Raw genomic sequence first — 13,429 nt, 5'->3', positions numbered from 1 at the left:
AGGGTAATGATAAGGTTTGTAAAAATCTTCAAGCGCGTTCTTCCTTTCACTCACTATAAAATATTTTTTTTTGTCTGGGTGCAGTGGCTTATGCTTTTAATCCTAGCACTTTGGTAGACTGAGGCGGGAGGATCATTTGATCTCAGGAGTTCGAGACCAGCCTGCGCAACATAGTGAGACCCGATCTCTACTAAAAATACAAAAAATTAGCCGGGTGTGGTGCTGCAAGTCTGTAGTCCCAGCTAGTAGGGATGCTGAGGTAGGAAGATCGCTTGAACACAGGAGGTGGAGGCTGCAGTTAGCCATGATGGTGCCACTGTACTCGTCCAGGCAACAGAGTGAGACTTTGTCTCATAAAACCCAAAACCAAATGTTGTGTGCTGTTTGGTATTAACAGCAAGGAATCAGATAATTAAAGCAGAAGTACAGTCAAAAAGAAAATTTTATGGAATTAGTTATTGGCTTATTTTGAGGAAGAATGGATCAGAACAGCAAGGACACGGATAAATCTAATACCTGAAATGGATCTCCAACAGGAAACTCAAGAGGATTTCAAACAATGGCTAGAGTCTGTTTTCAGAGATAAAGAAGGCATCACATACAGTAGCCAACCAGAATCGGAGATAAACAATGAAATAGCAACAGGCCAATTGAGTTCAATTTTGAAACTCATGAAGGAGAATTAAAATCAAATCAGGGAAACAAAAGGTGAAGTCAAAAAACGTTGAGAATAGAAGAACTGAGGAGATTGAAAAAATGGGAGGCTGGGCGCAGTGGCTTACGCCTGTAATCCCAGCACTTGGGGAGGCCAAGGCAGGCGGATCACCTGTCATCAGTAGTTCAAAATCAGCCTGACCAACATGACGAAACCCCATCTCTACAAAAAATACAAAAATTAGCTGGGTGTGGTGGCAGGCACCTGTAATCCGAACTACTTGGGAGGCTGAGGCAGGAGAATCGCTTGAACCTGGGAGGCAGAGGTTGCAATGAGCCGAGATCGTGCCATTGCACTCCAGCCTGGGCGATAGAGCAAGACTCTGTCTCAAAAATAAAAAGAAAAAAAGAAAAAAAAATGGGAAAGAAGGCATACCAGGCTCACATAGCTGTTATTTTTTGTGTGTCTGTTTAATCACAGTATATCCCGTGTCATCTTGTTCTGACCAGCCACAGTAATTGGGTTTGGGTAGGCTCATGACACATATGCCCAGATCTTTTACACAAAATGTAATGGGAAGACTGGGCATAGTGGCTCACGCCTGTAATCCTAGCATTTTGGGAGCCCAAAGCAGACGGATCAACTGAGATCAGAAGTTCGAGACCAGCCTGGCCAACATGGCAAAATCCTGTCTCTACTAAAAATACAAAAATTAGTCAGACGTGGTGGTGCACGCCTGTAATCCCAGCTACTCGGGAGGCTGAGGCAGGAGAATCACTTGAACCCAGGAGGTGGAGGTTGCAGTGAGTTGAGATTGTGTTATTGCACTCCAACCTGGGTGATAAGTGAGACTCCGTCTCAAAAAAAAAAAAAAGTAATGGGAGGATGTGATAGTTCTCTGCCTCTGGGATCACAGGACAGGAATGTGGTACGCATGAAGGCGCATGTGGCTGTCAGGTCTGCCTTAGGGAGGACACCCTTCTGCTTAAGCTGAGAGAATTCTAATGACTTATTTTGTGGTTTTGGATCTAGCTATATGTGGAGCCAGTATAACCTTTAGACTTAATTAATTAAATGAAGCAATAAAAGTTCTCTTTTGTACTTGATCTTGTTTGAATTGGGAATTGGTAACCTCGCAATCTAAAGTAGTTCTGGCTAATTCATAAATTGTTCTTGAGAATAAAGGATATGGAAGGTATGGTTCCCAGAGTTGGTGAGGTTATTCTTACTGAAAACAACCAACACTGTTATAAAATTATAAAACAAAACTTTTGTGAAAACACCAGAAAGTTGAAAAGTAGAGAAAATTTGAAGGGCTGGGTTATGGGAACTCAGATGACAGAAATGAGAATTACTCTTGTCCTGAAGGCAAACATTTCACCACTTGACCTTGAGTTTTGAAAGCTTTGTGGGGTGAGAGACTCAGAATAGTCTGCATCCTTACTTGTGGCCTGGGTTAACGTCTACTGGGTGGGCCAAGGAACCAAGTCTCGAACTTGGATTAGAGTGATTCTAGGCAGGTGTTGTCTCTTGACACCTGGAGGAAGCTGCCTTCACCCTAGGCTTAAGATTATAAGTAATTTTTTCACGTAAAATAACTAACTCACTAAGATAATTAGGCATAGAAGGGAATAAGAACCATGCATAAGGGTAAGAACCACCGGGAACAACAGAAATAGTCCTGCAAAAACTTGAGATTTGGAATTATCAGAGACTATAAAATAACTGCCCCATTACCAAAGAAATATGACAATCTTGAAATTCCTTATAGAGTAGGAAACTAGAAAATATGACTTAGCAGTAACTAGAAATCATAGAAATGAAAATTACAAACAAAATTAAAAACCGGATAGGTGTTTTAACAACAGAATAAAAAGATGAAGAAGGAATTAGTGAAATGGAAGGTAAGCCAGAAGAAATAATTGTTTAGTATGGAGAAGAAAACGTAAAAAAGGTAAGAAGCTAAAAGGATAAAGTGAAGACTAACATACATTAATGTGAGTCCCAGTAGGATAGGAGATAGAGAATGGGGCAGAATCTAAAGAGACAATAGCTTAGAGTTTTCCACATTGAAGGATACCATTTCATAGTTAAGCCCATGAATGACAGACATATGTTTAATAAAAATAAAATCTACACCTAGAATACACAGTGAAACTGTAGAAAACATCTTAGACAAAGAAAACCTCTTAATAACAGCAGGAGTAGGAATGGGAATCACCTAAAAAGAGACCGTAGATAACTTCTCAATAGCGACAATGGAAGCCAAAATATAATGACACCAACAGATAATGAAATAACCTTAGTGTGCTGAAAGAATATAATTGTCAACCTAGGTTTCTATTCCAGTGAAAATACCTTTCAAGAAAAATTTTTTAGCAAACAAAAACAGTTTGTCACCAGAGGACAGCAGGAACACAAAAGAATGAGCAAATTATGTCATAAATACGTGGTTACATCTAAAGGAAAATTAAATTAAGCAAAAAATAGTGTTGGATCTAAAAATACAGAATTAGGCCGGGTGCGGTGGCTCACGCCTGTAATCTCAGCACTTTGGGAGGCTGAAGCGGGCAGATCACCTGAGGTCAGGAGCTCAAGACCAGCCTGCCCAATGTGGTGAAACCCCATCTCTACTAAATATACAAAAATTACCCGGGTGTGGTGGCGGGCGCCTGTCATCCCAGCTACTCGGGAGGCAGAGGCAGGAGAAATACTGGCACCCAGGAGCTGGAGATTTCAGTGAGCCAGGATCGTGCCACTGCACTCCAGCCAGGGCAACAGAGCGAGTCTCCTTCCCCCCACCAAAGAAAAAAAAAACTTAAAAATTCGTACCTAGTGGCATTCCTTACGAGCACAGAGCAAAATGTCCTCATTTTACCTGGTTTAAATTTTTTTTTCTTTCACGGCCTCTTTTATTGGGAGACCTCTGAGTTTTGATGTGTCATGACAGATAGGAGAGGTCATATCCTTGTGATTTGTGGTTCATTGCTGGTGACATCAGAAAGTAAAGTCAACCAGGAAAAGACTCCATGGGCCTGGCTCAGGTGGCTTCTGGAGCACCACCTCCATCAAGGAGCTTTTCCTGGGGTCCATGTGTAGTCCATGTTTCCTGCTCTCCCACCCAGGGTTGCTGTGCTTATTATACAAGATGGCCAATAAAGCATGACATATATTCAATAAATGTTCATTTCTTTTTCCAACCCTTCTTATTTTAAGTTGAGGGTATTCATAAAAGGGATTGAGCATTTCCATTTATGGACGAGGCAACTGAGTACAGCCCCCAGGGGCACGCAGCGAGATGGCTGTCTGCTGAACCCATACACCAGCTCTCTAGGCGTTTGGTCCTGTGGGGACCGGTGCATCAGATACTTCCTAAGCTGGCGTCACCTGCCTGGCCCGATGCCTCCTCTGGTGGTCATTGTTAATTAATGCCACCTCCTGATGGCAGTTTCTTTCTGGGAAGAGGAGAAAAGAGAGCCGTCCCCAAGTGAAGGGTGCAGGGAAGCCTCCACGAATAGTTTCAACTAAGGGCTGTCCCAGGAAGGAAACTCTTGGGATGGGCAAAGAACAGCGAACTTCCGGTGTGACCCGGATGCACCCACTTCCAGAGAGCAGGAAGCACAGAGAAGGCCCGTGGGTCGCCCTTGGGGTGCTTTCCATCCTGCAGGGCTCGCTGCCTGCCCTGAAAGTTCTGATAAAGACATAGGACCTTCATCACCAGGGGCGCCCCGTGGGCTGTTGCTGTAGCGTCTGTCCCCCATTTCTTACACACATTGAGTGTGATTGTTACCAGTGGAGGGTGTCCAATGGAAGAAGCACCAAAAGCCGAGATTTATTGAAAGTGGAAGGTACATTCCACAAAGAGGGGGCGGGCCGAGCCTGGGGGCTGAAGAGCCCCTTTACAGAATTTTCTGGGGTTTAACTACTTTCTGGGGTTCAACTTTATGGGGTTTAACTTTCTGGGGTTTAATTTTCTAGAGGTTTCCCATTGGTTACCTGGTGTACATCCTTTGTAAATACAGTAGTGGCCTGCAAGCAGTCTGATTGGTTGTGAAAAGCAACCAATTAGAGGCTGACTTGAAGTTACAAAGGTTACACCCTATGCAAGCATCTGTGGAAAGCAACAAATCAGAGACTAAAGTGAAGTTACAAAGTTACACTTGTATGCAAATGACGACTTGCCCTGCCGGGCTCCAGTAATCCCAGTACTTTGAGAGGCCAAGATGGGTGGATTACTTGAAGTCACGAGTTCCAGACCAGCCTGACCAATATGGTGAAACCCCCCTCTACTAAAAATACAAGAAATTAGCCAGGTGTGGTGGCCTGTAATCTCAGCTACTCGGGAGGCTGAGGCAGGAGAATCGCTTGAACCCGGGAGGCAGAGGTTGCAGTGAGCTGAGATAGCGCCATTGCACTTCAGCCTGGATAACAAAGCAAGACCCTGTCTCAAAACAAAAACAAAAGGCCGGGCGTGGTGGGAGGCCGAGGTGGGTGGATAACCTGAGGTCAGAAGTTCCAGACCAGCCTGGCCAACATGGCGAAACTCCATCTCTACTAAAAATACAAAAATTAGTTGGGCGTGGTGGCGGGCACCTGTAGTCCCAGGTACTCGCGAGGCTGAAGCAGGAGAATCGTTTGAACCCGGAAGGCCGAGGTTGCAGGGAACCCAGAACGTGCCACTGCACTCCAGCCTGGGCGATAGAGCTAGACTCCGTCTTAAAAAAAGAAAAAAAAAGTCCGGGGGCGATGGCTCACGCCTGTAATCCCAGCACTTTGGGAGGCCGAGGCGGGCGGATCATGAGGTCAGGAGATGGATACCATCCTGGCTAACATGGTGAAAACCCGTCTCTACTAAAAAACACAAAAAATTAGCTGGGCGTGGTGGCGGGCGCCTGTAGTCCCAGCTACTCTGGAGGCTGAGGTGGGAGAATGGCGTGAACCCGGGAGCGGAGCTTGCAGTGAGCCGAGATCGTGCCACTGCACTAAAGAAAAAGGAGAGGAAAAAAGACTTGGTCGCAGTCAGTCTGGCAGGAAGCAACCAATCAGAGGCTGAAGTGAAGTTACAAAGTTACACTCCTGTGCAAACGTCTGATTGGTTGCAGAAAGCAACCAATCAGAGATAATTTCAATTTTCCATCTGGAACACCTAAAAAGTGGGGGTGGTGGTTTGCAAACTGAGTAGCCTCCCATCCTTTTGTTACTTAGGTGTGGAAAGTTGGGGTTTTCCTTTTGATTTAGTTCTAGGAAGTCAGCATGAATTGGCCTTAGGTTCCCTGCCTCCAGACCCTATTCTCCAGCCTCATGATGACTTGATAGCAGATTTATGGCGATTAAAGATGAGAAGAAGTGGTAACAGCAGTAGGCAGAAAATTGCCCTAGTTTCATGTTCTGTGATAGTGGCAATATGACCTTGACAAATCACTGCATTTGTAAAATGAGAACACATCTCTGTTTTCTTTCGCTGGGGAATTAAAGGAAAAGTGAGATTATGAAGAAATACTGTGAATTTTCAGAAATAATGAAAGTGTATGCTAAGTGAATGTCTAATTATAGAAACATATATGCCTTTGTTGTCCATTTCACCTAAGCCACATTTTAATGCAAACTTACTTAGACTTGGGGGAGAGGGAGAGGGAAAGAAAACCAGACAAATTCACTTAGTTTTATCCAAGAGAAAAAGAATGGGACCTAGGCTGTTAGGCCAAATAATTTCTATAATTTACCTATTCACTTGCTTGATACGGCTTTTACTTCCGTCTCTAGTCAGGGACCCTTGTGTTGGGAATCAGATTTGCTTCTGTTTGTTCAAATATATGGGGATAAGTGTTTTGTTTGTTTTGGTTTTGGTTTTTTTTTTTGAGATAGAGTCTTGCTTTGTTGTTTGGGTTGGAGTGCTGTGGCGTGATTTTGGCTCACTGCAACCTCCACCTACTGGATTCAGTTGATTCTCGTGCCTCAGCCTCCTGAGTGACTGGAATTACAGATGGTACACCACCATGCCTGGCTAACTTTTGTATTTTTAGTAGAGACAGTGTTTCGCCACATTGCCCAGGATGGTCTTGAACTCCTGGCCTCATGAGAGTCACCTGCCACAGCCTCCCAAAATGCTGGGATTACAGGTTTGAGCCACTGTGCCAGCCAAGTGTCAATTATTTTTTATTATGGTTTGTATTTATTTATTTTATTTTTTTGAGGCGGAGTCTCACTCTGTCGCCCAGGCTGGAGTGCAGCAGCGCAATCTTGGCTCACTGCAACCTCCGCCTCCTGGGCTCAAGCGATTCTCCTGCCTCAGCCTCCCAAGTAGCTGGGATTACAGGTGCGTGCCACCATGCCCGGCTATTTGGAATTTTTAATAGAGACAGGGTTTCACCATGTTGGCCATGCTGATCTCGAACTCCTGACCTCAAGAGATCCACCCGCCTCGGCCTCCCAAAGGGCTGGGATTACAGGCATGAGCCACCACGCCCAGTGGATTATGGTTTTTATTATAAAGCGCAACTTCATAAGTATGTATGCTTCGTTACTTGTTGATGGGTAATCTGGGCTAGCAGTTAATTCACATGGTAACAGATAAAGCTAGATCACAGTCTTTAATAATAGGGAAATAGAGCATCCTCTTTAATAATAGGGAAAAGATTTACTGGCATTTTTAGGCATAACAGTTTTCTGCTGACAGCTCCTCAGCTGCTTGTCCACGTTCTCCAGAACCCTGGGGCTTTAGTTAAGGAATACTCGGGTGTTGTCAGTAAATTAATTTGTTTTTACAGTTACTATTCTTGTTTCCAGTGTTCAATTTTCAAATTTTTCAGTTATCTTTCCATATTAAGTTTATTTAATTATTCAATAGCTCCCTAAAAGTAGAATTAATTCAACTAAATTAAAAGGGACAATTTTTAATAGGCATCTAATTTGCATGCTATTTACAGAAAACCTTTTTAGTATTTCAGTTTTAGAAATTTGCTTTAGATTTTGCCATCTTAGTATGTCTTTATATGGTGTATTGTTTTGGTTTTATTTTGGTAAAATATACATTTTTTTTGTGTGTGTGATAGGCTCACTCTGTCACCAAGGCTCCAGTGAGGTGGCGTGATCTCAGCTCACTGCAACCTCCGTCTCCCAGGTTCAAGCGATTCCCCTGTCTCAGACTCCTGAGTAGCCGGGATTACAGGTGCCCACCACCCTGCCTGGCTCATTTTTGTATTTTTAGTAGAGGCAGAGTTTTGCCATGTTGGCCAGGCTAATCTCGAACTCCTGACCTCAGGTGATCCACCTGCCTCAGCCTCGCAAAGAGCTGGGATTAGAGACATGAGCCACCACGCCTGGCCAGTATGTTTTTATATGGTGTGTTGTTTTCATTTTATTTTAGTAAAATATACTTAACATAAAATTTACACTTCTAACCATTTTGTTTTGTTTTTTTGAGACGGAGTTTTGCTCTTGTCACCCAGACTGGAGTGCAGTGCTGCGATCTCCGCTCACTGCAGCCTCCGCCTCCTGGGTTCAAGCAATTCTCCTGCCTCAGCCTCCCAAAGTGCTGGGATGATAGGCGTGAGCCAACGTGCCTGGCCAGAATATGCTGTATTATAAAGAATCTTACATGTTACTTGATGCCTGTGATCTGTTTTCTTAGTAAGAAGAGAAACTTCTCTCCACTCAGCCTCAGTCCACTGCACCCACTCTTTTGTGTGTCAGGATGTTCAGGGGAGAAGAGGGCTTAGCATCTCTGTCCTGTGTTGAGTTGTGGTTGCCCATCACTGGGCTGTAAAGTGCCTTGCCTCGTCGTGTTCTTACTTGGGAGAAATTTCACTGATTCTGGGTGCCACCTGGATTTATTTGGGGTGTGATATTGACCCAATTTTCTGGAAATGACAATATATAGAAAATTAGGGGATAGATTCTTTATCTTATGAGGGTTGGGGCAAGTCAAATACTTAGTTTCTGAGCCTTATTTTGTCTCTAGAGCAAGAAAACTGTAAATTAGGCAGCCCGTGAGGGGCCCTCACAGCTTTGGCTGTGGGTTCAGGACACCAGATTTCTACCACTCACTTTCTTCTTACTTCTCCTGCACAGGGATCATGGCCCAAGTTGCAATGTCCACCCTGCCCGTTGAAGATGAGGAGTCCTCGGAGAGCAGGATGGTGGTGACATTCCTCATGTCAGCTCTCGAGTCCATGGTGAGGCCTTCTGTTCCATCATTCCATAGTTGGGTAGGCCTGCGCTGTAGATAAGGTTGATTTGTTTTTGTGGAAGATAGAATTTTATGGTTTTTAGTTTTAATGAGTACTTTTTCTTTACTTTTTTTTTTTTTTTTTGAGACGGAGGCTTGCTCTGTTGCCCAGGCTAGAGTGCAGTGGCGAGATCTTGGCTCACTGCAACCTTTACCTCCCGGGTTCAAGCGATTCTCCTGCCTTAGCCTTCCGAGTAGCTGGGATTACAGGCGCCTGCCACCACACCCGGCTAATTTTTTGTATTTTTAGTAAAGACAGGGTTTGACCATCTTGGCCAGGCCGGTCTCGAACTCCTGACCTCTTGATCCACCTGCCTCAGCCGCCCAAAGTGCTGGGATTACAGGCATGAACCACTGCCCCAACCAATGAGTAGTTTTTCTTCTTGAATAGTTATGGGTTTAAGCCTTTCACATCACATTCATTCATTCATTCATTCATTCATTCATTTGAGACAGAGTTTCCTTCTTGTTGCCCAGGCTGGGGTGCAATGGCATGATATAGGCTCCCTGCAACCTCTGCCCCCTGGGTTCAAGTGATTCTCATGCCTCAGACTCCCGAGTAGCTGGGATTGCAGGTGTGCGCCACCACGCTCGGGTAATTTTTTGTATTTTTAGTAGAGACAGGGTTTCACCATGTTGGTCACGCGGGTCTCGAACTCCCGACCTCAGGTGATTCACCCACCTTGGCCTCCCAAAGTGCTGGGATTATAGGCTGAGGTCAGGAGTTCAAGACTAGCCTGGCCAACATTGTGAAACCCTATCTCTACTAAAAATACAAAAAAATTAGCCAGCGTGGCAGCGTGTGCCTGTATTCCCAGTTACCCGGGAGGCTGAGACAGGAGAATTGCTTGAACCCGTGAGGTGGAGGTTGCAGTGAGCCGAGATTGCGCCACCGCACTCCAGCCTGGGCGACAGAGTGGAACTCTGTCTTAAAAAAAAAAAAGAAAAAGATGCCCATAAATATTTTGTTCCCAGGTGGTTATGGTGGTATTATTTTTAGGGGGGAAAACTGGAATCACCAACCTTTTAAATAATGTTATCAGTAAATCATTCAAGGTATATTCATTAAATGGAATACTATATACTCTGTAACAATTTAAAAGAATATTTAATCTCGTAGAAATATGCTTAGTAAAAGTCAGTAAATACTCTGCCCACCTAAAAGTGATTCTGGCTGTGTGTACACAGGGGAATACTTCTGGAGGTGGGGATTATGTAATGAATGCTGTAGTGTGGGTTTCAGACCCGCACCCTCCTTTTGTACTGATGGCACTAATTGCCCCTGGTGCCATGGCTGTTCGAGCCACCTTGCACAAGAGTCCACCCTTTCCCAGGGGAGGGCCATGCCAGCTCCCAGCTCTGGGTGCAGCTACATCAGTGTTCAGTGCTTCGTCTGTCCAGCCCTGCCTGCCTCCCGCCTCCCAAGTGCTGTAATTGACAGTGCCCCCCAGCAAGCCTGTGTAAACTCTGAGTCTACTACTTGGAGAATCTGACCTATAAGAGATTACAAGGGAATTGTGTTTTTTTTTTCCTTATAAATTCTGTGTTGTCTTTTGTTTAAAATCAGGCCAAAAACTATCTCGAAAGAGAAGTACCTTTAAAAAATGTTGTTAGTTTTTTTAATTCATCGAGCAGAAATGATGCTCTTAAACGTCTGCCTGTAACATGATGTTTGCTGTTTGTATTGTAGTGTAAAGAACTGGCCAAGTCCAAAGCCGAAGTGGCCTGCATTGCAGTGTACGAAACAGACGTGTTTGTCGTCGGAACTGAAAGAGGACGTGCTTTTGTCAATACCAGAAAGGATTTTCAAAAAGATTTTGTAAAATATTGTAAGCATTGTATTTTTATCTTTTGCATTTCATTAATTTTAAGCCTAAATATTTATAGGTAAGACAAGTTATATTTTCTTTCTTTCTTTCTTTTTTTTTTTTTTGAGATGGAGTTTTGCTCATGTTGCCTAGGCTGGAGTGCAGTGGCGCACTCTTGGCTCACCACAACCCCCGCCGCGTGAGTTCAAGTGATTCTCCTGCCTCAGCCTCCCAAGTAGCTGGGATTACAGGCACGCGCCAGCACGCCTGGCTAATTTTGTATTTTTAGTAGAGACGGGGTTTCTCCATGTTGGTCAGGCTGGTCTCAAACTCCCGACCTCAGGTGATCTGCCCACCTTGGCCTCCCAAAGTGCAGAGGGATTATAGGCGTGGGCCACTGCGCCTGGCCAAGTTATATTTTCTTCTAAAACAGAATGAGATTTAAACTAAAAAGGATTTTCTGAAATGTTTATGGAGACATTTCAAAATGCTCAAAAGGAATCACTGAAATATGTCAGGATAGATACTGAAGAGTTAAGAAAAATGGTAGTGTTTGTTGTACGGTGTTCCTTGCTTGGCTTTACTCTGGGTTAATGAGATACATTAGAGAGAAGGTAATGAAGGTAGAGAAATTTTGAATAGGTTAAAACTTTTACTCAGATAGGGAGTTATTTTCTTTTTCTTTTTGTTTTTTTGTTTTGAGACAGAGTTTCACTCTTGGCCCCCTGGGCTGGAGTGCAATGGCACGATCTTGGCTCATTGCAACCTCCACCTCCCATGTTCAAGCAATTCTTCTACCTCATCCTCCCGAGTAGCTGGGATTACAGGTGCCCACCACCATGCCTGGCTAATTTTTGTAATTTTAGTAAAGACAGGGTTTTGCCATGTTGGCCAAGTTGGTCTCGAACTCCTGACCTCAGGTGATCTGCTTGCCTTGGCCTCCCAAAGTGCTAGGATTTCAGGCATGAGCCACCACTCTCGGCTTTTTTTTTTTTTAAGAGATGGGGTCTCGCTCCGTCACCAGGGAGTGCAGTGGCACGATCTCCGCTCACTGCAACTTCCACCTCCTGTATTCAAGCAATTCTTCTACCTCAGCCTCTGGAGTAGCTGGGATTACAGGTGCACACCACCATACCCAGATAATTTTTTGTATTTTTAGTACAGACAGGGTTTCTCCATGTTGGCCAGGCTGACCCGAGGAGCCCACCTCGGCCTCCCAAAGTGCTGGGATTACAGGCGTGAGCCACCACATCCGGCCAGGAGTTCTTTTCTAGATAAAAAGTTGGTGTGTTGAAAACCAGTGATTCACTGTGCAAGTTTGTTTAAGCATATTGCAAAATTAAACAGTTCTCCTCCACTCCCTCACAGATACGAATCACCTTATCACAGTCTTCAGTGAGTTTTGTAATCTGCATTTAGAGCAGTGGTGAGCTTATTTGACATTGGAACAGTGTTGAAATTTACTATAGGGTTTTAATACCCACAGCCTTTCACAGTATGACCATTTTCATATCTGTGTTTAACCTAACACTGTAGGTTTTATGTTAACTGATTGATACAGCATTTTCTTAAAAACATGGAAAGGGAACAAAAAAAGCTAGGGTATCTATAGGCACATATTATATATGGGCATACCTCATTTTTTGTTGTTGTCATTTTTGTTTTTTTGAGACGGAGTTTTCTCTTGTTGCCCAGGCTGGAGTGCAATGGTGCGATCTCGGCTCACCGCAACCTCTGCCTCTAGGGTTCAAGTGATTCTCCTGCCTCAGCCTCCCGAGTAGCTGGGATTAACAGGCATGCACCACCACACCCAGCTAGTTTTGTATTTTTAGTAGAGACAGGGTTTCTCCATGTTGGTCAGGCTGGTCTCATACTCCTGACCTCAGGTTATCTGCCCGCCTCGGCCTCCCAAAGTGCTGGGATTACAGGCGTGAGCCACTGTGCCCGACCAGGCATACCTCATTTTTTTTTGTGTGCCTTGCAGACACTGCAGTTTTCACACATTGAAGATTTGTGGCAACCTTGTGTCAAGTCTATTGGTGCCATTTTTCCTGCAGCATGTGCTTACTTGGTTCTCTGTGTCGCATTTTGGTAACTCTTGGCATAGCATTATTTGAGACTTTTTCATGATTATTGTATCCGCTGTAGTGGAATTTTTTTTTTTTTTTTTTGAGATGGAGGTTTGCTCCGTCACCCTGGCTGGAGTGCAGTGGTGCGATCTCGGCTCACTGCATCCTCTGCCTCCTTGGTTCAAGGTATTGAGATCAGTGATCTTTGATGTTACTATTGTAATTGTACTGGGAGTCCTTGAACGCACACATATAATATGGCAAACCTAATAGGTAAATATGTGTTCTGACTGCTTCACCAATCGCCTGGTCCCCCATCATTCCCTTTCCTCAGGCCTCCCTGGTCCCTGAGACACAATATTGAAATCAGGCCGGCCAGGCACGGTGGCTCACGCCTGTCATTCTAGCACTTTGGGAGGCCGAGATGTGTGGACCACGAGGTCAAGAGATCGAGACCATCCTGGCCAACATGGTGAAACCCCATCTCTACTAAAAATACAAAAAATTAGCTGGGTGTGGTGGCGCACGCTTGTAGTCCCAGCTATTTGGGAGGCAGGAGAATCGCTTGAACCTGGGAGGTGGAGGTTGCAGTGAGCCAAGATCACGCCACTGCACTCCAGCCTGGCGAAAGAGCAAGACTCCGTCTCAACGAAAAAAAAAAGGAAATTAG

At 44.4% G+C, this 13,429-nt stretch overlaps 1 protein-coding gene across 19 annotated transcripts in view; it reads left to right on the top strand.

Annotated features, from left to right (window-relative positions):
• GTF2I (general transcription factor IIi) overlaps positions 1-13,429 on the top strand; it is a 113,915-nt gene that overhangs the window by 33,740 nt on the left and 66,746 nt on the right. For all 19 annotated transcript variants that reach the window (XM_063814482.1, XM_063814487.1, XM_063814484.1 and 16 more), the window contains 2 exons: positions 8,726-8,829; positions 10,573-10,711. In XM_063814482.1, coding sequence (XP_063670552.1) covers positions 8,726-8,829; positions 10,573-10,711 — 243 coding nt within the window. The remainder of the gene's footprint in view (positions 1-8,725; positions 8,830-10,572; positions 10,712-13,429) is intronic.

Source organism: Pan troglodytes, chromosome 6 (genome assembly GCF_028858775.2).
Source record: "Pan troglodytes isolate AG18354 chromosome 6, NHGRI_mPanTro3-v2.0_pri, whole genome shotgun sequence".
Taxonomy (NCBI): Eukaryota; Metazoa; Chordata; class Mammalia; order Primates; family Hominidae; genus Pan; species Pan troglodytes.
Note: the sequence above shows the minus strand (reverse complement) of the source record. Positions and strands in the feature narration are given on the sequence as shown.